The sequence below is a fragment of the Poecilia latipinna genome, unplaced genomic scaffold (assembly GCF_001443285.1).
Source record: "Poecilia latipinna isolate Pla-1442-1.1 unplaced genomic scaffold, P_latipinna-1.0 Scaffold951, whole genome shotgun sequence".
Taxonomy (NCBI): domain Eukaryota; kingdom Metazoa; phylum Chordata; class Actinopteri; order Cyprinodontiformes; family Poeciliidae; genus Poecilia; species Poecilia latipinna.
Window position 1 is genome coordinate 87,436 of NW_015113567.1, and position 25,738 is coordinate 113,173.

The 25,738-nt window shown below is 39.4% G+C and overlaps 2 protein-coding genes and 1 long non-coding RNA gene across 3 annotated transcripts in view; 2 read left to right on the forward strand and 1 right to left on the reverse strand.

Annotated features, from left to right (window-relative positions):
* Positions 1-4,036, forward strand: part of rab33a (RAB33A, member RAS oncogene family) — a 13,405-nt gene extending 9,369 nt beyond the window's left edge. Inside the window, exon 5 of the mRNA XM_015049542.1 lies at positions 82-4,036. Within this exon, the coding sequence (XP_014905028.1) occupies positions 82-306 (225 nt within the window). The 3' untranslated portion in view covers positions 307-4,036. The remainder of the gene's footprint in view (positions 1-81) is intronic.
* The window catches only part of LOC106957950 (uncharacterized), a 9,175-nt gene extending 3,203 nt beyond the window's left edge, over positions 1-5,972 (reverse strand). Inside the window, exon 1 of the long non-coding RNA XR_001427064.1 lies at positions 5,884-5,972. This is a non-coding gene — a long non-coding RNA (uncharacterized LOC106957950). The remainder of the gene's footprint in view (positions 1-5,883) is intronic.
* Positions 5,969-16,964, forward strand: fmr1 (fragile X messenger ribonucleoprotein 1). The gene is given in 15 exon segments (XM_015049541.1): positions 5,969-6,374; positions 11,383-11,435; positions 11,527-11,620; positions 11,746-11,817; positions 11,942-12,090; positions 12,173-12,266; positions 12,379-12,495; positions 12,738-12,908; positions 13,003-13,081; positions 13,166-13,364; positions 13,366-13,468; positions 13,954-14,182; positions 14,273-14,473; positions 15,032-15,111; positions 16,106-16,964. Coding segments are annotated over 15 exon segments (1,899 nt in total). The 5' UTR covers positions 5,969-6,323; the 3' UTR covers positions 16,313-16,964.
* Positions 16,965-25,738: the final 8,774 nt, after the last annotated feature.

A 25,738-nucleotide genomic window follows, 5' to 3' on the forward strand; every position in this document is an offset into this window, starting at 1 on the left:
GAACTCAAGGAAATGTTGATTCATTTGTTTTCATTCACACTTCAGCGCCAAGCTTTCCCTGAACGTCACCATTTTCCACAGGTTCCCTCTAACATGGCATTGAAGTTCGCGGATTCCCACAACATGCTGCTGTTCGAGACGTCAGCGAAGGACCCAAAGGAAAGTCAGAATGTCGACTCCATCTTCATGTCGCTGGCCTGCCGCCTGAAGGCCCAGAAGTCCCTGCTCTACAGGGATGTGGAGCGGGAAGACGGGAGAGTGAGACTCACACAGGGGACGGAAACAAAGACTAACTGTCCATGTTGAGGAAGAAGAGAACAGGGAGGCATTTCTAGAGAGGAGATAAGAGGAGTAACTTATATAAAGAAGGAGGAATGGGATATGGGAGTCTGAAGGGGAACTTTTCTAGTTTGAGATGACAGGGAAGGTTTATGCTGACGCTAGTAGTGATGTGCATTCAGCGGACGACAGAAAGACATGTTAGGACTGAAATGTCGACGGAGTTCTTGTTCTTGAACAGAAGCGATGAATTGGGGAGTGGCATATAATAACGATGCTGCCTTTTAGACTACAATAGTGTGAAAACTCTTCCACTGACTTTCCTAATAATGCTGTATTGTCTTGTTCTTATCGTTGACCATATGTTAGCTCTTATTCCATTTGGAAACAGGACTTCCTAGACTTTTTTCTACTGCCTTAACAACTAAAACGCTGCCTGACCCATAACCTTCACAAACCATTTAGAGGAGCAGAGGTAGCGCAGGAGGCGACGGCTAAACTACCAGACATCCCGTTTCAGTGGCTTGTTTGTTGGAGGACTTGATCTTGCTCACAAGTAACATCTAAGACGTAGCAAATATATATGGAGGAAAATACTCAAGGTGAGCCTGACTGGAAGCACCTTGACAAGGTTTTCGAAAACAGACCCTTAATGGGTTGCTCTGTAGCATGCCACATATTGATTTCAGAGTTCCTCTTACCCATAGCGCTCTCTCACGCAGAGGGAAAGTAAGCGTCCTCTTTCTCCTCTACTCCTGATGTAAACATACCCCCTCCATGTTTTTACCTCCGAGGAAAAGGCCTGGCCAGCTCTCCCTTTGCGTGCAAATGCAGAAAGATCCGATCTCAGTCTTATGGGACTTTGGCGGATCAACTCGGCTCTCTTCCGTTCTCTTTTGTGGCCGTCTGTGGCCTCGCAACAGTATTCATCCTCCTTCAACATTTACTCACTTTACCATGCTACGACCACAGACATGTTTTTCTGAGATTTCACATGATAACCCAACACAAAGCGGCGCGCAATTGTGAAGCGGAAGGAAAATGATACGTGGCTTTCAAAAACATTTGCTCGTAAAAAAGCCTGTCTTGCATATGCACTTGATCTCCTTTACATAGTAAAGTGCTAAATATAACCAAGTGCAATCAGTTGTACTCAGAAACCATGTTGCTAATAAATACAGTTTGTCATTGAATATCAACGCACCAGGAGAATGTTAATCAGGGCAACAGTCAAGATTTAGAAGCTGACTGATTTAAGGATGCTATGTTGGACCAGAGACGCATCTAAAAGTTGCCAGACTACAGTTCTTCACCCATGGCTTAGATCAAAGTGTAATCATAATGTAAAAACCAGTGTGGATACTTTCACAAGGCTTCCCTAGAAAACGCGTTGTCTCCCCATCAGCATCCCCACCGTCAGGGTTGGAAAGAACTGCAAAAACAAACTGTAACCGCCCTCATAGCACAAGTTAAGTCCAGTGTAAATGAATCTATCCAGGAGGAACAGACTGCATGAAGATATCCACTAAGCCATATTGATTATTTACTGAGCACAGAAACACAGTTTGCTTTACACTCAGAAACCTTATTACTGGACTGCAGGCGGAGGAACATGATGTACATAACTCAGCTTCAAAGCCCTTAGTGTAACAGAGCATCAAACACTCTGACAGTGAAATGTATGGCTCTTTGTATTGTATCACTGTGGCCTACTTTTCACCAAGCACTAACAATACATCCAGATGTAGATCAGTGAGCATTTTAGGAGTTTCATCAACTGATCAGTGCCGTCATCAGGAATGACATTTTTCCTGTCAGCTAAACGCAGGAACCTAAGGCTGACCTAAAGGGTCACAGTAACGGATTAGAACTTCATCACCTGGCCCAATGAGTCTCGATTTCAAACTGAGATACTAGAGTAGGAATTTACTGGAAACAACAATGATGCATATCTTCATCTTGCTTATTAACAGGCCATTGGTAGTGGTGGTGTAATAGTGTGGGCGTATTTTCTTTGAACACACAGTGGCCCTTTGTAGCAACTGACCATTAATTAATCACCAAACCTAAGTATCTTCTAATTGGCTACTACTGGTTTCCTTTATATGAGGGTGGGTTCCCTGTCCTCCAGTGGTCAGAAAGATCTCAAATCAAGGAGGCAGCTTAGTGGAACAGGAGATTTGTATTATGGATGTACCAGAAAATGATTAGCTCTAAAGTTATGAGGAGCCGAATCCTTTGCTGGCCAACCCCGTCTCCAAAGCACGCCGTGTCCACACCTGGTCACGATAGCAGTAAGCCATGTCGCTCCTCCGCCATAACAAGACATCTGTCCTCCACCAAACAATACCGAAGACCATCTTTATTGCCACTGAAATCCAAAAAACCCTTTTACAGTAGCGCACAGAGCCAATATTAAATAGTTTCCCAGGGAATAGGAGAGGCTGCTGTGACGGTGCGTGTAGCCATATTGGATGTGGATCTTGAGTCTTTACCTGGAACCCACCAAACACTGTGCAAATCCAGAGATCAAGTGCTCTGTCTACGTTTTAACATTTTTTCATTCTTTAAGTTCATGCTTCGAGAAACCTTCTAAGGGAGTCGCATTAGATTGGTGTATGATACCAGACACAGCTTCAACGCGTTCAGTGTTACAACTCGGAGCCGAGCCTCAGTGGGAATTGCAAAGACCGTAAGAAGACTGCATCATGTAAAATGATATTTTTTATCATGTTTGGTGAGGAAGCTGGCCGGAAGATTGGGGAGAATATACTCCACACTTCTTAGATTCTAGATCAGCCATTGTAATGCATTTCACTAAGTTCTTTATAAGTGTGTAACATAATTAGCATACTTGCCTTTCTTTATCGCTTTTCTTGCTAGTTTTACAAGTTAGTGCAGTTGATTTATGTTGGGGTTTTTTTTATTTATGTGTCATGTTTGCTCTTAAGTGGATGGATGTCAAGACGTTTTGAAAAATGTAGTCTAGTATATCTACTAAAGTTGTATGTAAGAGTAAATCATATCATATTAACATTGCATAATACATGTGAACGGCAACAAGACGCTGTTATTAAGCTAAACGAACTGTTTGAGTACCATATGGTAGAGGGAAGTGCACTTTTTATATAACTTTTTTCCATAATTCTTTAAAAATAATAATAATAATAATAATAATAATAATAATAATAATAATAAAGAAGAAGAAGCAAGGCATATTAATTGTAAGATGGAGCTCATTGGACATTTCAGTGTTCCTTCATCAAAATGTTTCCCTGGATTCAAATCCGAATGTTTTTTCTTTTTGCATCTAAGGAAAACTGGTTTGACTACTTTGTCACAGATGTCCAAATCATTTCACACCATGTATCCCAACAGAAATATTAAAAAACATTCACATGGGAGCTGATTGGTAGTTGGTGTTGTCTTTTGTATAGCTTGTGTGGACTGAAAAAAAGAAGCCATTGCTCAGCGTCATCCAACATGTTGGTTTCTGACAGAGATTTGTAATGTTATTCTGTAAGTGCTGTAAAATAGCAATTTACTGTTGTTCTTTCAACAAAAGCCTTCACAGTGGCTTTACTTTCTTTTAAGATGTCTTTTTTTCAGACTAGTAAACCTGAGGAGACAATGTTGCTGCTTGTAGGTTTTCATGTTTGTGAGATCATATCCATCTTCTCTTCTTTATATGTATCTTCTTCTGTAATACTGTCACAATCTCACAACGTGACTTCAGATAAAAATGCTGAAGAAACTGCTTGATTCGGTTTCCTTCTTTGAGTTCAAATAGTCCAAATAAGCACAGGTTCTCAGTCAATCCATCCAGTTGGAGCTCCTCTAGTGTGAAGAGTAGGGGTGGACATTTATCATTTATTATTTATCATTTATCGTGATAAATTTCTAATGATAAGAATTTTAATTTATCATTGTCTCAATACATTTCAGTTGATGTTTAAAAAATTGAGCACTATCGGATATGTCTTTTTTTTACCGTTTCCTCCACCGTTTGTTTCATGAGAACATCAGTAAATATGATTAAAGGCAGTCATTATGTGCAGTTTAAATCACATTTCTTTAAGTTAGTGGGATCCTGAAGAAGCCCATTTAATGGAAAGTTTTTAAAGAGAAGTATTTGTGTTTGTGGTGCTCATGCAGTCATACAGTTACCTAAAAACTAAGTAATAAATGTTATCCTGGCAGCATTTCATGGCAGCTTATTATCATTGTCTTTATCATCATTCATGTTGCCCACCCCTACTGAGGAGTAGTGCAAATCGTGCCAAAAAACACAGGTAACAGCCGAGTCATGTCAATCAGTCTCATCAAACAAAATATCAAAAATTTGTTGGTGCAAAGAGTACACTCTGCTTTTCAAGAAGCCTAAATTAGACACTCCTATATTGGATAGCCACAAGGAAAAATAAATTCTGCTATTCCTTCAAAATCATGTTTGTCTTTTTTTTTCTTCTCTAGAAAACAGATACGCGTTAAAAATATCACTGTCTGAAGCCAGCAAATTACTTCAAAGTCTCAATGAGCCGAGCTGTTCACTACCAGGGATGAACTCAGGAAGGCTGCATGATAAATATAAATAAAAAGGTGCCAAGACAAAGTTTTAATTTAAAGGTTTTTTAATTTACAAATGCAAGCAGTTTAGTGCAGCTTTTTTATGGTTGAGTTTTTTTCTCCTGCCACATGTTTTTTCTTTCACTTCAATTTAACAAATTAAAGGTGGAAAAGATTTTGATATGATTCATAATGTTCTAATGTCCTTAGGTAACAAAATAATATTTTAGCAAATCTTTAAAATATGCAGCTATTTAAATAAAAAATCAACATGGTTGGAGCATATTTGTGATTGTTTGGGTTTGTTATTAGAACAATTGGCCAGGTTGAGCCAAAATATTAACATCGATACTATGTATCGGATCAATACTGATAAGATTGATGCTTTAATTTCAGATTCAAATGTTATTTTAATTTTATATCGTAGTTTCTCAATGCTACCTCTGAAAAGATTTAGTCTTGATTTGCTCTCAAATTCTATATTTTTTTGCACTTCATTTGTTTAGGGAAAAAATGCACACATTTGTTTTGTTTTTCTATGTTTTCTGTTTCTCATATTGACATGTTCTGAAACTATTTTGTAAACACATACATTTTGTCTAAATTCTATAGGTTTTAACAAAATGACTCAAAGGAAAAAACACCCAAAGGCCAGAAATGTGATAATATATCAAACCTAGATAATAAAAAGTATCGGTATTAGTATCAGTATCGACATCGGTGATACAGGCCCTGTATTTACTTCACCTCAACTTATTAGTTCTACTGTAATCTACATATTATTGATCTTGCTAATGTCTGATACAAAAATGTACCATGTCCCACAAAAGACAAAGTATCACCAGAGGTATTTTGTATCAAATTTTGAAAACTACAGCAATAAAATGCACCAATACATTAAATATATGTTGGAATATTATCTACATTACATCAGGAGAAAGCTGGTGGTAAACAACAGAAAATTTGCTTTTTTATATATAAACAAATATTTTTAATGAATTCATTTGGGATTATATTGGATGTATTCCTCCTTCTTACCCGCGGGCAGCATTAAGAGGCATGTTTTAGTGAGAGCAGCTTCGGATGGCAGCCGAGGAAGAAAGGGTAGACGTCACATGATGGAGAGATGCAGCCAGCAGTAGCTGCCTCCCGACTAATCACACAACATTAACATAAACCAGCTAACTCCACGGGCTAACTTGGACAGCCATCTGCCTTTCATTTTCTTATTCGCTCCGAATTCAAAAGCCGCGAAGAGCAGACAGAGAATTGACGAACGGTGCAAAACGAAGAACAACGTCACCGTCGCGCACGGTTACCTTAGTCCCTTCTTCCATCTAGCTGGCAGCGTCATTTGACAAAGCAGGGAAGCCCACGGTTGGAAACTCTACCTTGGCTAGCAGCGGGCTAGCCAGCTTGCTAGCTGCTAACATTGCTAACTGTAGTTAGCTAGCTAGCGAGCTGTGATAAGTTGCGTCATGGAGGAGCTTGTAGTGGAAGTGAGAGGGACAAGTGGAGCCTTTTATAAGGTAAGTTACATAAATTACACCGCGTTTTGCTACAGTTGCCATAGTTTGTTCAAATATAAACAATGGATAACACAAAATAACAGCGCCGAGCTAGCCCTGCGATGCCTGTTGGTGGATGTGGGCCTCTTGTCTGTGACCAGCCTCCACCTAGATCGGTTGGTTGGTGTAATAATAAACCAGAAGACAAAACTTTACGTTTTATTTGTGTTTCCCCTCCGTAATGCGAGCTTAATTAACGTCCACATCCCGGCCGGGTGTCTGCGAAACCAGAGCGGTTAATTTAGGCTACGTGATTGTTTCCGTTTAAGTGATGGAGAGGAGCTTCTTACAGATGAAAACAACTGAACTTACAATGATGTTTCAGACAATATGATTAATAAATTAGCAACAAGCAATGGCTGATGGCAATGGCTGCTTGGTGGGAGAATGAACAAATCAGGTTATGCTAATACTAATAACAGACTGAATTAGAACCCAGTCTTGAAATCGATGGAGTTGGATTTAATCGTTTTTTCAAGTGTGTATGAAAAACAACTGACGTTGGTGTGTTTTTTGAGCTTCTAGGCTTTATTTGACAGTATAAATCAAGTAAACGATTAAAGAAAATCAGGTTAGCACTCTGCATTCTGTAATATGATAAAACAGACATACTTAAATTTAGATGATTAGATTTGTCTAAGATTTTCCACACCTTGAATTTCTATGCACAGTGTTGGTCATTCTGGTATTTGGGTATCTAATAAATAAATGCTCCACACAATAAAAACAATCTCTTTTCACTAGAGGCTATAAGAATAAGATGCTATTTTTTAACTAAATATGACTTATTATTATTGTTGTTATTTACATTTTGCTGTTAAGTTATTAAGGTCTTGACAAAAAAAAATTATCCGTAGTAATAAAAACAAAAGATGTTTATAAGAGACTAATTAAAGTTGATTGTAAAAAAAAAAAAAAAAAAAAAAACTGGCTGTAAATTAACTGGTCAGACTGGGTTGTTGATGCAGGTTGCCAGTCAGGAAATATCTCACTGAAGAGATCCACACTTCTGAGAGAGCCACACTTCTGACAATGTGATCTAAGATGTGTTGAATTTCATAAAAGTTAGCTGCTCTATATCAGTAAACATGCTGTATTCCACAGAAGCAATGTTACCTAACAAAATGTCCATTTTATATTTAATTTCGGCATTGCAACCAGATCGCACGCACTATAAAGTGTTGATTTGGGAAGGGGGATTCTTGTCCTAAAACGTACAAAAGCAGATCATCTGTATCCATCTCATCCGAACACCAGCGTACATATACATCCTTTATATACAAACCAGTTCAATATCTTGTTATACCTTCTCTCCTTTACAACTCTATGCCTTTTCCTACTATGCTGTGTGGTTGATTTCTGGCACTTATTTGCACGCCACGTAACTTGTCAGTCTGACAATTATGAAAATGGTTACATATTGGCTGAAAATGTTGACATTATTGACTGAAAATGTTGACATTATTGACCCCTTAATCTGTTGTCAAAATCTGTTAATCTTAATCTGTTGTCAAAAAATAAAAATCAACATTACAGAATAAACAGGTGGGCTCTAGACCTGTGGTATCAGGGTTAGATTGGTCCCTATATTTCTTAAACTGGAACTGAAAAAACTGGGTAGCACTTTAGCTTTACAAATAAAATATTTCAATCACAGACTGGAAACTGTCAACTAAAAAAAAAAAAACAGTTTTTAAAGGAGAATAATCCAATCTATATCCAACAAGTCTAAGGAGTTCATGTCAATTGGCAGCCATGTTAGTTGGTTGCCTTAGCTCAGGGTGAAGATGTTGCCCTAAAGTTCAGTTTAACGCTAAATAATAGCAACTTTGCTTCTCATCATGTATGTTGCCCTAGAAATAACTATGGATTATGAAGTGAGGTTTACCCAAACTGGTTTAGATGCCAAAAATTTGTGAAATAACTCTTTATCACACTCCCAAATCAGAAGCTAACGTCAGTATTTTTGGTGTGACCTGTGGGAAACGTACAGATCCTAAAACCTAAATGTTCAGAATGTTGTCAAACCACTAAAAAAACAACAACAACTCTCCATTTGTATGAACCAGGAATCTTCTAAGTGATGAAAAAACAGGAGTAAGAATTGGGCAGATATTTCAGTTTCTTTATAGAGTAAATTTAAAATGCTTTTGTGACGGATGTTGAATTAGAACGGGAGCCTGATTAAAAACATTAGACAAGCGTTTAGTGTCTGTCTACTCGTTCATGTAGCCTGTTTAAGAAACTCTCTGGTGTATTCAGTAACCTTTTAAAGTCTGACAAGCGTAATGCTGTGGACCCCCACGTATTTTTATGGTTAGGGGTGATTTAAATGTCTGGTGTGTGTGAGAGTTAATGTAACATAAATCTTGTTCCTGGTGTGTTTTCAGACTTGATGATCTGGTTGACTCTGTTCACTTGGGAACCAAAACGGCAACATTTGTTACATTTTCAGTTGACACGATTGTCTTTCATACTGCTCTTTGTCAAACAAACTAAAGCCTTTGAAAAGCCTGTTCCCCTCCTCGCCTGCGGTGGCGCTGCACCAAGAAACAGTGAAGGAAACGGCACAGAAACGTCTGAAGAAGGCACTGAAAGCAACTTCCTTTTTTATGAAATGTAAACAAAAATGGAAAAACATCAGATGTTAGTGGTTGTTTGATTTCTCTTTTGTGTTTGGTAATTTCTTCCATTACCGCTAGACTGGTTCGTTTGTTTTGGTTGCACCACAGTTCAGTTTGTTGGTCCACATCAGAGTTTGATTATGCATTCACACCTCCACTAAAGAACTGGACTTTGTAGGCAAATGAACGAGAGTTCTATTAAAGTGGACTAAACAGCTCTAGTGTGAATGCACACTAATGATGGCAGCAGAAAAACGCCAACACTTCACTACCAGCACATGAACATTTGTTAAGTTTTTACTTGGATTAGTGCAGGGGTGTCCAAACTTTTTGCAAAGGGGGCCAGATTTGGTGTGTTAAAAATGTAGTGGGGCCGACCTTGGCGGACGTTCTTTACATAGAACAGCAATATATTTAAACAAATTTCAGCAAGCCATTCTATGTTTTACATTTGCTTTTCTATTTTTATTTCAGCGATCTTAAGCATGTCTTTTGGTTCCTTTGAAACATGCATATCATATGTAATTGAATATTCACTTAACTTCACTTTTTTAACACTTTAACTTTTTTCTAACAATATTTACAGAATTTTTAAATAAAATAACAGAAAAATGAGCAAGTAATAGTCATATCAACAAGTGCAGGGCTCATTTGAAATATGACATATTAGTAAAGGTTGATTAGATTTTTAAAAGTTTATTATTCTGGAGTGAAAACTGAAAACCTGTCTGAACTCATGACTTATTTTGATCTTTAAAAACAAAATTTATTCAGAAACTTATTGTAAATGACAAATGACTTGTCTCCATTAATGTGATGCTGAGATCTGGACTGCAGCACATAGGCCAAGTCTGGCTGAGATGTATCGTAAGTGAGAGTCCGTTCACAACCGAGAATGTTTTCTCACACAAATATGTCGACTAGCGTTGCACCTCGTCCCGTAAAATACGGAACCGTCCCGTATTTGACTGTTAAATGAAGCTCCCTGTCACATTTGTTCCGTATTCTACAAATGTGTATATGTAATAACAAAGAAGCGGTTCCCGAATACTTTATATAGTAGGCTACCCCAGTCATTGTTTCACTCACCGTGTTGCGATATTGCGTCCAACTGCCGCAGCACCCCATATATAGGGACTGGTCCCTTGGTAACCCTAGTCGAAGCGCAGCGCCCCCCCCCATGAGACTAGGACGACGCGTCCCTTATTTTGATTTCTGACAGGTGGCAACCCTAACAACCAACAACAACCCCAACCAACAAACAAGCTTAGCATTTTCTTATCAAATGCTCGAATCTCTCGAAACCTGTCCTTATCCAGCTGTCGTAAAAGTTCGCTAGAGAAAGCTGCTGGTGCCGACCGTGACCACACTGCAGCTCATTGAGCTCCAGCTGCAAATGGTCTGAGTCACACGGGCTGCTGCCCTCTAGTGGGTAAATGAGGAACAACATTTAGTGTGTAAGCTCCGCCCTATGCAGGTAACAGTACTGCTGCCCAATGTATTAATTCTACGTGCGGGCCAGACGTTATTGATTTTATGACAGAGGCTGCGGGCCGGATGAAATTTGACCACGGGCCGCATTTGGCCCCCGGGCTGGACTTTGGACATGTCTTGATTAGTGTGACTCCTTAACTGTAATCCTGTTCACTTCTACAACTCAGGGAGGTTTTCAGCGACTATTTCAGAGGTTTATGGGAAGCTTCTGTTTTTGCTTGATTTCATCCGTCGCTGACAGCAAGCCTTTAAGCCCGGTGCTATTCCTCAGGCAACACTCTGACTCTTTGAATTAGTCGTTTCCTTACAGGCAGGATGTGTCCTATTTGCAATCTTTTATGCACATGAATGCACATTGTAGCGAGGTACAGTCAAACTGGAGTCAAATGTCTTACAGAATCTGTGGAAGAGGAATAGAGCCACTGAAAAAAAAAGAAAAATAATTTTTTAATGAGAATTAAAGTCAAAATTTTAAGAAAAACTCAGAATTTAGCAAAGAAAGTAAGAATTCTGCTGAAAATGTCGGAACTGCAAAAAAAGTCAATTCTGAGGCGAGTCTCAATTTTATGAAAAAAAGGTCTTAATTTAGAGAAAAGTCTATGTTTTGTGAAAAAATTCTGAATTTTGTGAAAAAGTCTGAATTTTCGCAGAAAGTCAGAAATCTGCAAAAAATGTCATATTGTATTAAAAGTCATAATTTCTTTCTTGATGTCCCTAATCCTCTTTTGTGTGAATCAGTTGCATTAATGGCAGAGGCTTGTTTATTTTTCTATTTTCTTTTTTTTTTCTTTTCTTACCAGAACAATGCATCACGGTAACTATAAATTTTTTTTTTTTTTTGCTTCTTTCAGGCTTTTGTGAAGGACGTCCACGAGGGATCCGTCACTGTGGCATTTGAAAACAAGTGAGTAATGTAATAAAAGGCAGACATAATGGCTGTGTTTCCTTCTTAGGCCACCGTTATGAAGTCTGTTTTTACTGTTTGCGTGTCCCAGTTGGCAGCCGGAGCGTCAGATCCCGTTCCAGGACGTTCGCTTCCCTCCTCCGACAGGCTTCAGCAAAGAGATAAATGAAAGCGATGAAGTTGAGGTGGGAGTGGTTCCATTTTCTTTTCAAGAATTGCTAAAACTTGAGCGCAAAGAATGGAGTTAAAATACAAGCTATTGAGAATCAGTGAAAAGGTTATTGAGAAATGAACTGTGTGTGTTTGTCAGGTGTACTCCAGAGCGAATGACAAGGAGCCGTGTGGATGGTGGCTGGCCAAGGTTCGCATGGTCAAAGGAGAGGTACGGCTGGATCCACGTATCTTTATTCATCCTTTAGAATAGATTTTAGTTTGGTAAAAACGTTGATCGTCTGTTGTAAATGTTCCTTTAGGAACCCTTGACCCTCACCTTCTCCTGTTTTCAGTTTTACGTGATCGAGTACGCGGCGTGCGACGCCACGCTGAACGAGATCGTGACGCTGGAGCGGTTACGGCCGGTCAACCCGAACAAGCCAGCCACCAAAAACACCTTCATCAAGATCAGGCTGGAAGTCCCTGAAGACCTGCGACAGATGCAAGTCTCATTCATAACCCACACCGCCCCTTTTCAGTTCTATAAACACAAACAAAAATAAAACATAATGACTCGTTTCCAGGTGCTCCAAGGAGTCGGCGCACAAAGACTTCAAGAAAGCTGTCGGCGCGTTCAGCATCACCTACGACTCTGAGAAAAAGCAGCTGGTCATCTTGGTTCGTCAGCAGATTTTATCGTTCATAGTGGTCTGCCTGAGTTGTGGATTGTGTGGATGTGTCCGTACGCAGCGCCTTGTTGAGTGAAATCTGGCTTTACCTCCTGTTGCAGTCGGTGAACGAGGTCACGACAAAGCGGGCCAACATGATGAGCGACATGCACTTCAGGAGCCTCCGCACCAAACTGTCGCTCATGATGCGGAACGAGGAGGCCAGCAGGCAGCTGGAGGTACGCTCACAAAACTGTTCACACCCTTTGAGATGGTTTCACTCTGGTTACAAGCACATCATCTGTTTGCTTTTGTTAAGATCAGGAGTCTGTAATCCTTTGAAATTGGAAGAGTTTTTTTTGTCTTCAGTCCAGCTAAATTAAACTTGTTTTGTTTAGAGCCATAAAATACGTTTAGGTTGTGGATATTTCTCATAAAAGGCAAATCATTTAAATTATTTATGTATTTTTGTTTATTTCAGAGTTCCAGACAGCTGGCATCTCGGTTTCATGAGCAGTTTGCGGTACGGGACGACCTGATGGGTCTGGCCATCGGGACTCACGGGGCCAACATTCAGCAGGCGCGAAAAGTCCCTGGAGTCACTAACATCGACCTGGACGAAGAGACGTGCACCTTCCACATATACGGGGAGGTAGGCAGGCTGCTCCAGATCAACTGCCACACCAACGAGGTACTACGTGATGAAGAAGAGGGTAACGACCTTTTAATTGGTCTGCTTTTCCCAGGACCAGGATGCAGTCCGAATAGCTAGGAGCTACCTGGAGTTTTCCGAAGATATCATCAAAGTTCCTCGAAACTTAGTCGGTGAGCATAATGAGATCATGCGCTCTGACTCGTTAGTTCATATTTGCTTTCTCTCACCACTGACCGGATTCGGGCCCCCTGCAGGAAAAGTGATTGGAAAGAACGGCAAGCTGATCCAGGAAGTGGTGGATAAGTCCGGTGTGGTGAGGGTTCGAATCGAGCCGGAGAACGACAAGAAGCCCTCGGCGGCAGCGGCGGCAGCAGCAGATGAGGTCAGTGGTGTCGGGATGAAAACGCCTCAGTTTCTGGATTTTCTTCATATCTCTTCCACTTCAAACCATGTTTGATGTTCTTCTTCAGGGAATGGTGCCATTTGTGTTTGTGGGGACCAAGGAAAGTATTTCCAATGCAACGGTGCTCCTGGACTATCACCTCAATTACCTTAAGGTGAGTGTTGCATCCCAGAAGACAGATTAATAGTGTTGTGTATTTGTGCACTGATAAATCTGCAACAATTTCCTTAATTTTGGGAGATTGACAATACTTAGACGTAAAACTAATTTTGCACTTTGTTGAGGCTGGACTATTCCAGCTAGTATCTAGGGACGTTTTGTGACTAAATGCAGTTGAGGCTACTTTAAGTTTACTAGCTGCTAATAAACTGTCTAACCAGCTTTTTTCTGTGTCGTGAGAAAGTGCCAATTTATCGATAACAGGTTTTTCATAAAAAGTCTTAAATGTTGAAATGAAACCTAATTTAAAAGAAATCTCAGAAATTGTGTTATAGATTGGTGATCGAGCAAAAGTCTGCAATTGATGCACCCCTAGTTTTTTTTTGTTTTTTGTTTTTTACTGGAGGTACACCAGCTCACACTCTGGTCAGGACTATGTCATCTCTCTGGGAATGTAATTTCCTGTTTCTGTGTCTGCAGGAGGTGGACCAGCTGCGCTTGGAGCGCCTTCAGATTGACGAGCAGCTGCGACAGATAGGGGGCGGAGGGGGAGGGGGAGGGACAGGCTCCCGAAACCCCAAAGACAAATCCTATGTGTTCGATAACGGGATGGGAATGGGGATGGGCAGAGGAGCAGGAGGTGGGAAGCCCTATGTGGGAGGAAGAGGCGGACGGGGCCGGAGAGGAGGCGGGGCGGCGTTCACCTCAGGTGTGTCACCGTAACTCTTCCTCGTTTACCGCAAACAAGGACGTTTGCAGTAAACGTCCTCGTTTACCGTAAACTTTTTCGACTCCACAGGCACCAACTCAGAGGCGTCCAACGCTTCAGAGACGGAGTCAGACCACCGAGAGGAGCTGAGCGACTGGTCCCTGGCTCCCACCGAGGAGCTGATGACGGGGGGCGGGTCCCTGCCCAGGCGGACAGACGGCAGGAAACGAGCTGGAGGGGGGGGCCTGAGAGGCCGCGGGGGCAGAGGGAGAGGAGGGGGAGGGTATAAAGGTGATTATTGTTATTCCTCTGCTAGCAAGAGGTTAGCAACCTGAAATGAATACAAATCTTTGTGTGTAGGGCTGACACAATTAATCTGATTAATTGTGATTAATCGATTATTTCGTCTACTGAGTTATTGATTAATCTTTAACTTTTGTATGCAGATTTTAAAAAGGGCCATTTGCTACAAAAAAACAATTTCAAATATAAACACCTGTCTGTAAATATGCTCTACTCAAAACTCAAGTGGCATTTTTTTATATTCACCCAGTTCAAGTTGACTACATGAATGTATGTTACTGCATTAGGCAATGCAATGGTTTTTTTTCCCATCTGAATAAGGATTTTAATGGTTTATTTGTGTTGTTTACTATATTTTTATTATTGCATTAAAAAAGGCTTAACTAATTAAATGAAAAATCTGAAGAATGTGACCACCTTTTTTTTTTTTTTTAGCTGATAACCATCATCTAGATTGTCTTCGGAATAAAGGCGGTTTTTACTTTAGGTTTATTATACACGGTCACTTTCTTTTGACTAAAAGGTATTTGTTTTTGTGTTGCCTAGGTGATGACATGCAGTGGGGCGAGCCAAGACCTCGTCATGTAAGGGACCCAAAGCCTCGAGGCCAGGAAGACACCCTGCAGGTGAACTTTTACTAATATGAGCAACAGAAATTATTTTCATCTCTACGTTCCAGAAACTCAAACCAAGGGTGTCCAAAGTGTGGCCCCTGGGCCGTTTGTGGCTCACCGTCATAAGGACAGGTGATGTCCTGTCCCATTGGCCATTGAATTGGCCAAATGAAGACAGTTTTATTCGGGTCCCATCTGGGGGATGAAGAAGGACAAACAAGACGCTCCGGCGCTGGTGAACGGAGTGTCGTAGATTTTAGTTTCATTTGGCCTCAAAAAAACTGAATCTCGTCTTTGTCAAGATGAGATTTTGTTTGTCTTAGTTACACCAACTATTTTCCTCCCAATTATGCTGTTTTGTATTTATTGGCCCGTCACTGGTTGAATTTAGGGAAGCACCGATCCACTTTTTTCCACTTCCCATTCCTATGTCTGAGGTTTAGTATCGGCCGATACCAATCCGACACAGAAAAATAACTGAATTGACTTAAAGAATTTCTTTCTTTCTTTTTTTAAATGCAGACATAAGTGTACCGAATTACACATTTATTTGCTAACTGTGCACCAGTATAGCACACTTAAATACACCAATAACTTCACAAGAATGGTCAGACATGTAAAAACAAAACAACTTTAATTTGTTCAGTCAGTCCAATTAGGAGTAATGGAAAATAAAAACAATAGTTCGACTATTTTTGGTCAAACATGTAAAAATAAACTGCAGACAAGTTTCTTTCAAATGGTTCAGAAAGAGCAGCTAGAAATTCTAAATATAATGTGAAATAAATAAAGCATGATGTCAGAGCACAATGCATAGAATTAGTCTGAATAGATCCACCCTCATGGATCAGGCACACTGTCACAGAAAGAATTTTGTTCAATATCTGTACTGATACAGGTGTTGATATCAGATCGGTGCATCTCTAGTTACAGTCATGAGGGATGAATATGTTAATAAAAACCTGGGAGTGTAGGAGCAGATGTAATGTTCTGTTTTGCCCCACAGATCCGTGTGGATGGAAACAACGAGCGCAGCGTGCAGCACTCATCAGGCGGCCGAGGAGGAGGAGGAGGAGGGCCTTCTTCATCCCAGAGCGGCATCGCCGTCGGGGGGGACGGCCAGTCCCGCCATCACCATCAGAGACCCCTGAGAGACCGGGGGATGAAGAAGGACAAACAGGACGCTCTGGCGCTGGTGAACGGAGTGTCGTAGACGCACCCACGGAGGACCTTCTCTCACACACACACACACACACACACACGCTCACACACAGGCAACTTCTCATACACCATCTTATAGTCTCTGGCGTATTTTTTAAATTTTATTTTTTGGTCTTTTTCTCGTCTTTGTCGCACACAAGAGGACACGCATTTCCACATCGGCATGGAAACGTTTAGCGAAGTCTTGATCCGTTCCCGCCTGCTGTTGTCTCCTCTTCTTCTCTGGACTGTTTGGGGACAAGAGGAAAAGAAGAAGAAGGTTTTGACGAAAGCTCCTCTGTGACAGAAGGGTCAGCTGAGGGGGGAAAAAGCGCTCCCATTTCACTCCCTTAACACCATAAATATGTATTTTTTGGGGAGTTTTTTTTTTTTTTTTCCTCCTTCAGTCCCATTCGGGCTTACTCGCACGAGAAAACAGGAACGATGACGGTGGCAGAAATCTTTGGAAACAATTTCACCCATTTGGCAAAAGTTTCAACATTTTTGACTCTTAGAGATGATCGCGGACTTTGCTGTGACCAAACAATTCCCCTTCTCCCCCCCACTGGTACAGAAACACATTTTGCTTCTCTTAAACTCCCAAAATCCAACATTTTCAAAGTCACCCAAAACCAGCTTTCTACAACGTACCTGTTCGAAAAAAACAAAGAAAAGTAGCAAATCTGAGAATTTTTTTTGTCCCTATGGGAAGATGTTTGGTTGTGGGGAAAAATGTTTGCAGATGGCACTTTACTTTTATTTTCTACCTTTTTTTCCACACTGAAATACAAACAGGTATGCACTCCTAAAAGCGACGCTCTACATCACGCTGTTATTTAAAAAGGCCTGTGTTTGGATTTGATGCCTAAATATTGTAAGCTGTCGAACCCCGTTTCTTCTGAAGCATACAGACTTAAACCTGAGGCCAGCTGGTGTGAAATATCTGTTTTATTTTGTTTTTTTTAAAGCAAATTAAAACTCAGCAGCAACTTCCAAAAATCTAGGTTTGTACTACGTCGATGTCAACTGTCATTTTGTAAAAAAATAAATAAATAAACGCTCCATCTCTCTTGTGAGCAGATTGCTGATACGGTGAGAGAAAGGTGAAAAAACACTGACTCATGGCTGCAGCCTGTAAAATAGAAGATTGATGCTCGTATACGGATTCATCGCAGCACGCCTGCACTGGGTTTAGACGATACTGCACTGATTCACAGGGAGGTACTAAAGAGCTGTCGGGTGAAGAATCCTAACCTGCATTTTACTTTGGTTTCTGGCTCTATTTACTGACGTTAAGAGTCCTTTTAAGTGGAAGGCAGATGAAATGGCTCAAACAGGACAGTTCTCCTGATTAATTTATTCATTTGTCAAGTCTTTTCATTTATTAAACATATTTGTCTAACTGTAGATGAAATATCAGTTGTTTTTGGTTGAGGTTTTTACCCCCTGCCCCCGTTCTGCTTGTCCAACATATTTGTGATCTATCCCTTTCCTGCTTACCTTTTTTTCTTCAAACTCGCATTTTGGCTGCGTCTTGCAAACAAAGACAAAAACGAGACATTTTCCTACGGCTACGATAGTCAGTGAAGCGGTCATTATGTGCCTGTGATTTTTTTTCATAAACTGTGAGCTTCTCGTTTTTCAGTCACCATGAGGCTCCTTTATGTTTGTGCCTTGGGTTTATGTTCCTCCTTGTCTGTAAATTTAGCAAAGTTTAAAGGAAACAGTCATCAGCGTAAAGACGTATAATGGAGATTGTGATTCTTCATGGGAGAAATGGCTGTTTTAAAAGTTGAGGTCCCTGAGTTTTGTTTGTTTTTTTTTGTACAATTTACATAATGGAGGTCAAAACAATATGATGGGTGTGAACTGTAATCATGACGCATTTTAACGTTGTATTCATCGATTTCTGTGGATTTTCTTGCATGGAAGAGAGCAGTTTGATTTAGCTGGGGGAGAAAGCCTTAAAAGTTGATTTACTGTCACTTTTTCTGTTAAAGTTCTCAATTCAAACCGACTGCAATAAAGGACATGGGCTAATGTAGAGAGGTGTTATGATTTAGGAAACAAAATGACTAAGATTAGGTTTATCAATGAATGAGTAGACTTTCTTATTTAACACAAATACTTCAGAAGCTATCAAGTTTTTTTCATAATTCTCACTAGCTGCGTTTCCATTAAAAATGTGCGCAGAACTTTGTCAAAAAAAAAGCGTTTGAAATTGTGAATAAGCTTGTTCACGCAATGAGTCATTATACATACGTGCTGTCATCGTCAAATACTTCCTGTCATTTTCTTCATCTTGGTTTCTGCCAGTGGTAACATCTGGTTGTTGGTCACATGACTCGTGTGATGCAAAAAAATAAAAAATAAAAATTCAATTGCAGTTTTGTGACAGAACTATTTTGATACAATAAAAAAAACTTTTACCGAAAAACACGTTTTTTAAAAATTGCCATTTAAGTGAATTTATTTTTGAAATGCGTCATTTTGTAGTCAATGGAAACGCAGCTATTGAAGAATATGTTATAATTTGTCAAGATTTGCATAATTGTAGGGATGGTTTTAAAAATAGTCAAATTTAGGTAAAGCTAATAGTGAAGCGAAGACGGTATAGGTGGACGTGACGAAACCTTCATATTAGCAATGCTAGACATCTAAAGTTTCTTGTGGCCTGCTTCACAAATCCTACTAAAAGCAAAACCGTTGACACAACTCTTAAGAAGAAGCAAACCTTTCTAAATGAAAGTCTGAATTACTTTTATTTAAGAACTCTGACAGCTCAGTGCATAGGGGAAACCTTGAATCTAATTTCGTGACACGTGCCTTCAATTATGGCTAGCATCACAACCTGGATGTATAAATCAGGGATGGAGGATAATTCAATGTCTCAAAATGGTAAAAGAAAAAAAAAAAAACTTACTTGACTTAAGCTCTTGAAGCTTTGTTTGAAGGCAAAGAAGTAAAAGTTGATGAGTCTGGTGGTTTCAGCGCATCAGGACGGTGGCTGCTCCAAGTGCCGGACCTCTAGGTGTTGCATCTGTAGCGTCAGACTGAAGCCTGACAGCTTGTCTGAAATTCTGTGCAGGCCTCAAGTGGCCGCTCGGCCCTCACACATGCACCCTTTTTAAAGTTTCATTTCTGGCTGTGAAGCGGTAAGTGAACCGGCTCCTAATGCCGCTTTAACACCTGATAAATGAAACGAAGAGGCGGCTGCGGTTAGGCCAGGTTCCTTCTTTTCTTTTTTTTAAACTTTCATTCCATGAACGTCTTTCTTCTGGACTTCAAAGACATTCAGTAGAGTTTGACATATTTTTTTTAAATAGGTGTTTGGCTTGAGTAGCCAGTCATGAGCTGAAAACGTACACCTTAGAGTCAGTGACACTTAGAACTTTATATAACATTTTAGAAAGTGGTGACATGAGTAATAAATGATGAAACAAGTTGTTTTAGAAGTCTGTCTTTTTTTTTTTACCCCCTTTTTAATTATGTTAATTTCTCCATCACTAATACGTTAAGACTTTACTTTCACTTGTTTACACTGCAGCCATGTTGCATTTAGTTTCTCTGGTAAGGATTCAAACCAGTTCATCAACCAATGGTTCCAGTGAAAGTAACCTATGTATTGTCAGTAGAGCATCTGCGGTTTGTTTAAAAAAAGATACAAGAAGGGAGGGTGGCATACTGTATATAATGATGTCATTATTTGTTTAGGAAAAGATTTGTACAATTGTTTAAAATGCTCTCTTATGCTGTTTTTTTCTTGTTTTTGTTTAATATCGGGCTAAATGCTAGAGCTCTTCAGAATAAACTCAATGCTGTGCAGTAAAGTAGGATTTGGTTGAAATACGGTTGATATGAACAGCTTTGCAGAGGGAGTTGGTTTTCACCTGATTTTATGAAAACCTACCCAAAACTGAATAAAATACTGAACCCACTCAGGGAATTTGACCTAATGATTGATGGAAACTGTATGACGATGACAGTATTAAAGCAAATGTTAAGATTTCATGAACGCTTTAGATTCTCTGTTGCCCCCAAATCTGCGACTGTTGTAGTGATGAGTAAAATAAACATTTCTGGGCCATTTTATACACAAGTTGGCGATTTTTGTGGGTTCTGATTAGTTGGTCCCCTTGTCATTTCATACATTTAGAGTTTTGATTGTCTTCTACATTAGTTTTTTTTTATTATTCGAGGAGATTTGTGCGCCAAATGGCATTTTATACCAGCTAAACCTTCAGCTTGTACTCACTTTGACAAAAGAAATTTTAAGAAACTCTCCATTATCTTCTCAAAGTCTACTCTAAGGAAATGTAGAGGAATCACCCCAAGAAATATCTACCAGCCAGATGTGAGGTGTTTTGGTTTATTTTTATTTTTATTACTATAGTTCATAAAAATGTCAATAAACAAAGAAATTCAGACAACACTATGATTTTAATACTCGGGTACAGAATATTAGAAGTGACAAAATGGCATCACCGTGGTATGAAATGATATGATTTGGCGATGAGGCCGATTGATCTGGATTTCATGTTTTATGGTCTGCAGGAGCTTTTTCTCATTCTAGATTTAGAAAGAAAGAACAGTTTGGCTGTTGAGCTCGTGACTCATCATGTGTTTAGGTACAGTCATGAACAACTCTGAAATTGGAAGGGGAAAAAAAAGAAGCTACATGCTAGCATATTCTAGCTAAGGTGTTGCTAATTTCAGAGCAGCTACAACAAAGACGGTTAGCTTAGCTTAAACTCATGAAACTCATTTTGAATTGCTTCAAAGTGTAAAACATGCTGGTAAACACCACATTTTTAACTTTGTTGTTTATTCTGAGCTATAACTGAACATAGATGGTGATAGTAGAGGTTTATTTTAACTGAAGAGACGCTGTGTGTGATTGTTAGCTATGTCTGCAGTCTACACTAGCATCTCCCTAGCGCTAAGTTTCAGTCTTGAAGAAAACACTTGTGGCTAATCTGAAGCGAGTATTATGTCTTACAGTATGTCGACATGCATAATATCGTATGGTGGATTCTCCCTTTAATTCCTAGCTAAAAGTGAACCCTGAGACTTCCTTGCTCTCTACGTGTACAGATAAAGAAATAATAGCCAGCCTATTTTTGTCATTTACAAATACCCTAGGTATTTTTTCAACAACAAAAACTGTTATTTACCCTTTTAGTGCTGCCAGGCAGACTTATCTCCCACAGGACAGATGGTACACACTGATCTAGTTGGGTTTTGTTTTTTTTTGGGAAAGTGTTACAAATGTTTCAGAGACCTTCTTCATTTTAGCGCTGTTGTCACACCAGATTGGAGGAAACTCCCTTCACCTCTGGTTGTGCGTTGTTGTTTTATGGAGCCTCTGGGTTCAGGTGGGATGTATTTTTATTTTTTTTTTAACTGCGGGAGAGTGAATTAGTTCTGTGGGGAAGAAAAGCTGAAACATATTGGTTGGATTATTAGGGAGATCACTAACCAACTGTACTGCTGAACAAGACCAATGTATATAAATAACTATAAAACACTAAAGTGAAAGAAGACTGTTGCATGCTGACCCGGCTGAGGTCACTGAGGAGATGTTGCTTTGGAAGCATTTTAACCAACTGGTGGTGACGTAGTTAACTAGTAACCTGGCATTTAAGCAACTCACCTGAAGTCAGTAGAGCTCATTTCATGGCATGAAGCTCATCTCAGTGGGTGAACTATCAAGAACTTCGACTTATGCTGAGATGCATGAACAGAATTGGTTCCAGCCAATCACGTGGCTCTTGAACCATTTGGGATCCCAAAATGGAAGTGGGCTGCAAAGTGATGCCATTTAAGACATAAGCGTGCAGCGTTTTCTACATGGGAACCCATGAATATGAATTCTAATACAACTGTTGAAACCATGATGATGGGTTTTTTTTAAGGAGCAATCCTTCTGAAACTTGCAAATCACTGTAAACCCACTTGTGTCTCACCTAGAAATGTCTTTGTAAGCTAGTGAAAGTGAACGTTGGGTCTAGAAGCCTGCCTTCAACATTTAGACTTTTTCGACAGAGAATTGGGGAAAAAAGTAGAAATACATCTGATTGGAAGTATGTACTTTACAGATTAGAGGAGAGTCTATGTCTGTGGCTATAGGGCGTAGGAGTGCATGTGATTGTCACATTGAGTGCTGTCCTGACTATAGATCAGAACTGACTTAGTTTGGGAAGGTTTTGTTTGTTTGATCGGAACACAGTGGAGTCTTACCAAATGCTGAAAGGTCCTGCTTTGTTCTGACTTCACTTGAAACATCAAATTTGGTATGTATGTCAAGACATTTAAAGATACTTATGAACCGCCATTAGTCCCATGGCAGTTCGTCTTGGGCTAAAACAAGGTCTATCCAAATTGTGTTTTTTATTGTTAGCTCAGATGTCAGACAGCAATTATTTGTAGAAGGTAACATCGAAGAATACTAGGTGTTCACACTATGGGCTATTCAACTATAGATTGCCAGAAAGTGACGACTTGCAGAGCATCTGTAGATACTTAAACCAGGGTAATTCAAAAAGCTGTAAAACCTTGTGTGCACTTTTTGGGCATTTTAATCTTTGTTTTCTCTTTTTGTACATACTACCTGCATTTAAAATGTTTGGGTGGACATGTCTGGTTATAGTGCAATATATTTTGTATGCAAGCAGTTTCAATAAATAAAGTTTGATCTTCCTCCGGTATCTTGGGCGCATTTTTTGTACCTTTTTGTGTGGTACTAACGACACAAAGCTACTCCCTACAACTAACAGGTTTGTACAGTTGTCATTTTCTGTCAAAAATTATTATCGCCCGAGCGTCACGTGGTGCAGTGTTTAGCGCGACCCCGTAAACAGAAGCTAACAACCTCAAAGAGACTGTCACAAGCTCCGTTCTCGGTTCCATTGCCGCATCTGTCGGGTTACTGTCTAATAAATATTAAATGTTTCTAATAAAGGCCACTCGTCCAAATAACTACTTCCGGTTCCGGGGCCATTTACAATGGGAAAATGTTCAAGAGATTTGATTATATCTACTAGGGCTGTGTAATAATATCGATTTTGCGATATATATATCAATATTTTCTTTCCTAGAAAAAAATTGATATTCATCCAAAAGTATCATAACATCCAACTGTCACCTTGCTCACTCACTGCTTGCTTCGCCGGGAGTGATTAGGTCATCAGGCTAGGTATCAAACTATTCAGAGCAGGGTACTTGGTGCACTTTATTTACTTTACAAATGCACGTAAGCTACAGTTTGTACTGTTTCAATTAAAAGAAACATGTTTTCTCACCACTTCTTTGATTCATTTTGTCCAGCTGTCAACTTTAAGTCTGTGTCCATGTCCAACCAGAGCCAGGTGTTGTGTAGTTGGTGCTTTTAATCAGTTTTCAGTTAAATTAATTCAATCCAAGTCTATAACAGTCATAAAATGTCACCAAAATCACTCTGTCCCTCTAAAATCTTTCAGAAAATCACAAAAGTGTATTGAATTGTATTGTTTGCTGAATATCGCAATATATATTATATCGTGAGTAGAATATCGTGAATCGTATCGTGAGATTATTGTATCACTACAGCCCTAATATCTACACGGCAAAGCACTGAGTTAAATTTGTAATGCTCAGCTTAAACTTCCAATGTTACAACAGGGGTTCGGACCCATGGTATCAGAGCAAATTTGAAAATCTTTTCTAAATTCTTAACACAATAAATGCTAAAATAGTAATTTATCTGGAAAATTGTTGATGATACAAATATAGATTTATTCAAAGATCTATAATAAGAGATATAAATCTTTCAGTCTAGCAATTCGATTGCTATTTTTAGGATCACGATTTGATTCAGAAACAAATTCTTTTTTTCAAAAAATATAGAGATTCTTTTTAAATTATGTGATGGACAAGAGGAAAACATAGTAAAACAAATATTTATTTAAAACAGTTCTGTATGGTTTTCTTAAAAAAGAAAAAGCTATATATTCATAATGTATAGAGTGGGAGAAACACCGTAATTCAATTTTGCAGTATGTTCGAAAATAGGAACGGCAAAGATGTACAACTTAAACGTATTTTGAAATCGACTTTTGAAAGGATTCGTAATTCCCAGGACTAATTGTAATTTCTTTTCTGTGCCTCTGAATAATAATAATTAATAATAATTATAATTATCTCAGTAATATTAATAATACTGATAAATATACGAATGAGCAGTAGCAAAAAACTCTGATTTAAATAACTGATGTCATCAAAATGTCTCAAAAATCGTTTAATTTTATTAGAATGAAGTTCATAATAGAGTCTCATATCTTCATAAAAACTTCCCCCAAAAATAAAGCTGCTTAATAAAATCAAACTGTTTGCTCCCCGATTAAAAGTAAGAAAAGTTTGAGGATTAGGTGAAAAGATTTAAGATTTTTACCAACGTGTAATACTGACTTTCTGCCACACGGGGGAACTGTGGTACCGCGCTCGCTCCTCCCACAAGACATCACAAAGAAGCAGAAAGAGGAGCCAGAAGAAAGCCTGGGTACATTTTGAAAATTCATGACATGCACTTCTCTACTTCTGGAAGATACACAGCAAGAATAATGAGCTGAAAGCTGAGAACTTGGTACTTCCTGACTATTTTATCATTTCATGTTTTTTCTCATGTGTTTGTGAGAGAGAGAGATAACTCCAATAGCCTCTCGGAATCATTGTTGAAATTACTGGCACTGCTGTATGACTTCAACCGCAGAAAGACGGGAACAATAATAACTCTGAACAGACAGCCACTCTGTTGATGAAGGCTGTGAGCGAGGAAACAAATACCGTATTTATCTCTCTGTTTTTGCCCCTAATTACAAATTCTCCTCAAATCTATCTCTTCCTTCTCTAATAACTTATCCAACAACTGTTTTATTCATAAATCATGCATTTTTTCCCCACATCTTCTCTCTCTTTCTCTAGTCATTCTGTCTCTCAGTGTCTGACCTAGTTTTGGACTCCCTCACACACACACACACACACGCACGCACGCACACACACACACACACACACACACACACACACACACACACACACACACACACTGTGTATCCATGTTCCTGCAGGTGCTTAAAACCCTTTAAGATTGGTCGTATTTTGATGCGGTGTTTTTATGGTGTAGTGATTTGTGAGGCTGGAATTGGTCGAGGTTATGAAACAGCACTTTGAGACAATCAGGCAATAACAGGAATGGCAGCCAGTGCTTTAATTCACAGCCTTTCTCTCTCTCTCTCTCTTTTCCTCTCCTCCAACTAAGGCTGTTGTTTGCTGGTTGTGATGCAGACTCGTACTGGCATGTTGCCCCAGACCAAACCAAAAAAAAAAAAAAAAAAAAAAAAAAAAAAAAAGAAGAAACACGCGGGGAAAAAAAAAAAAAAAAAAACACAACCCAACCCCCGGGATG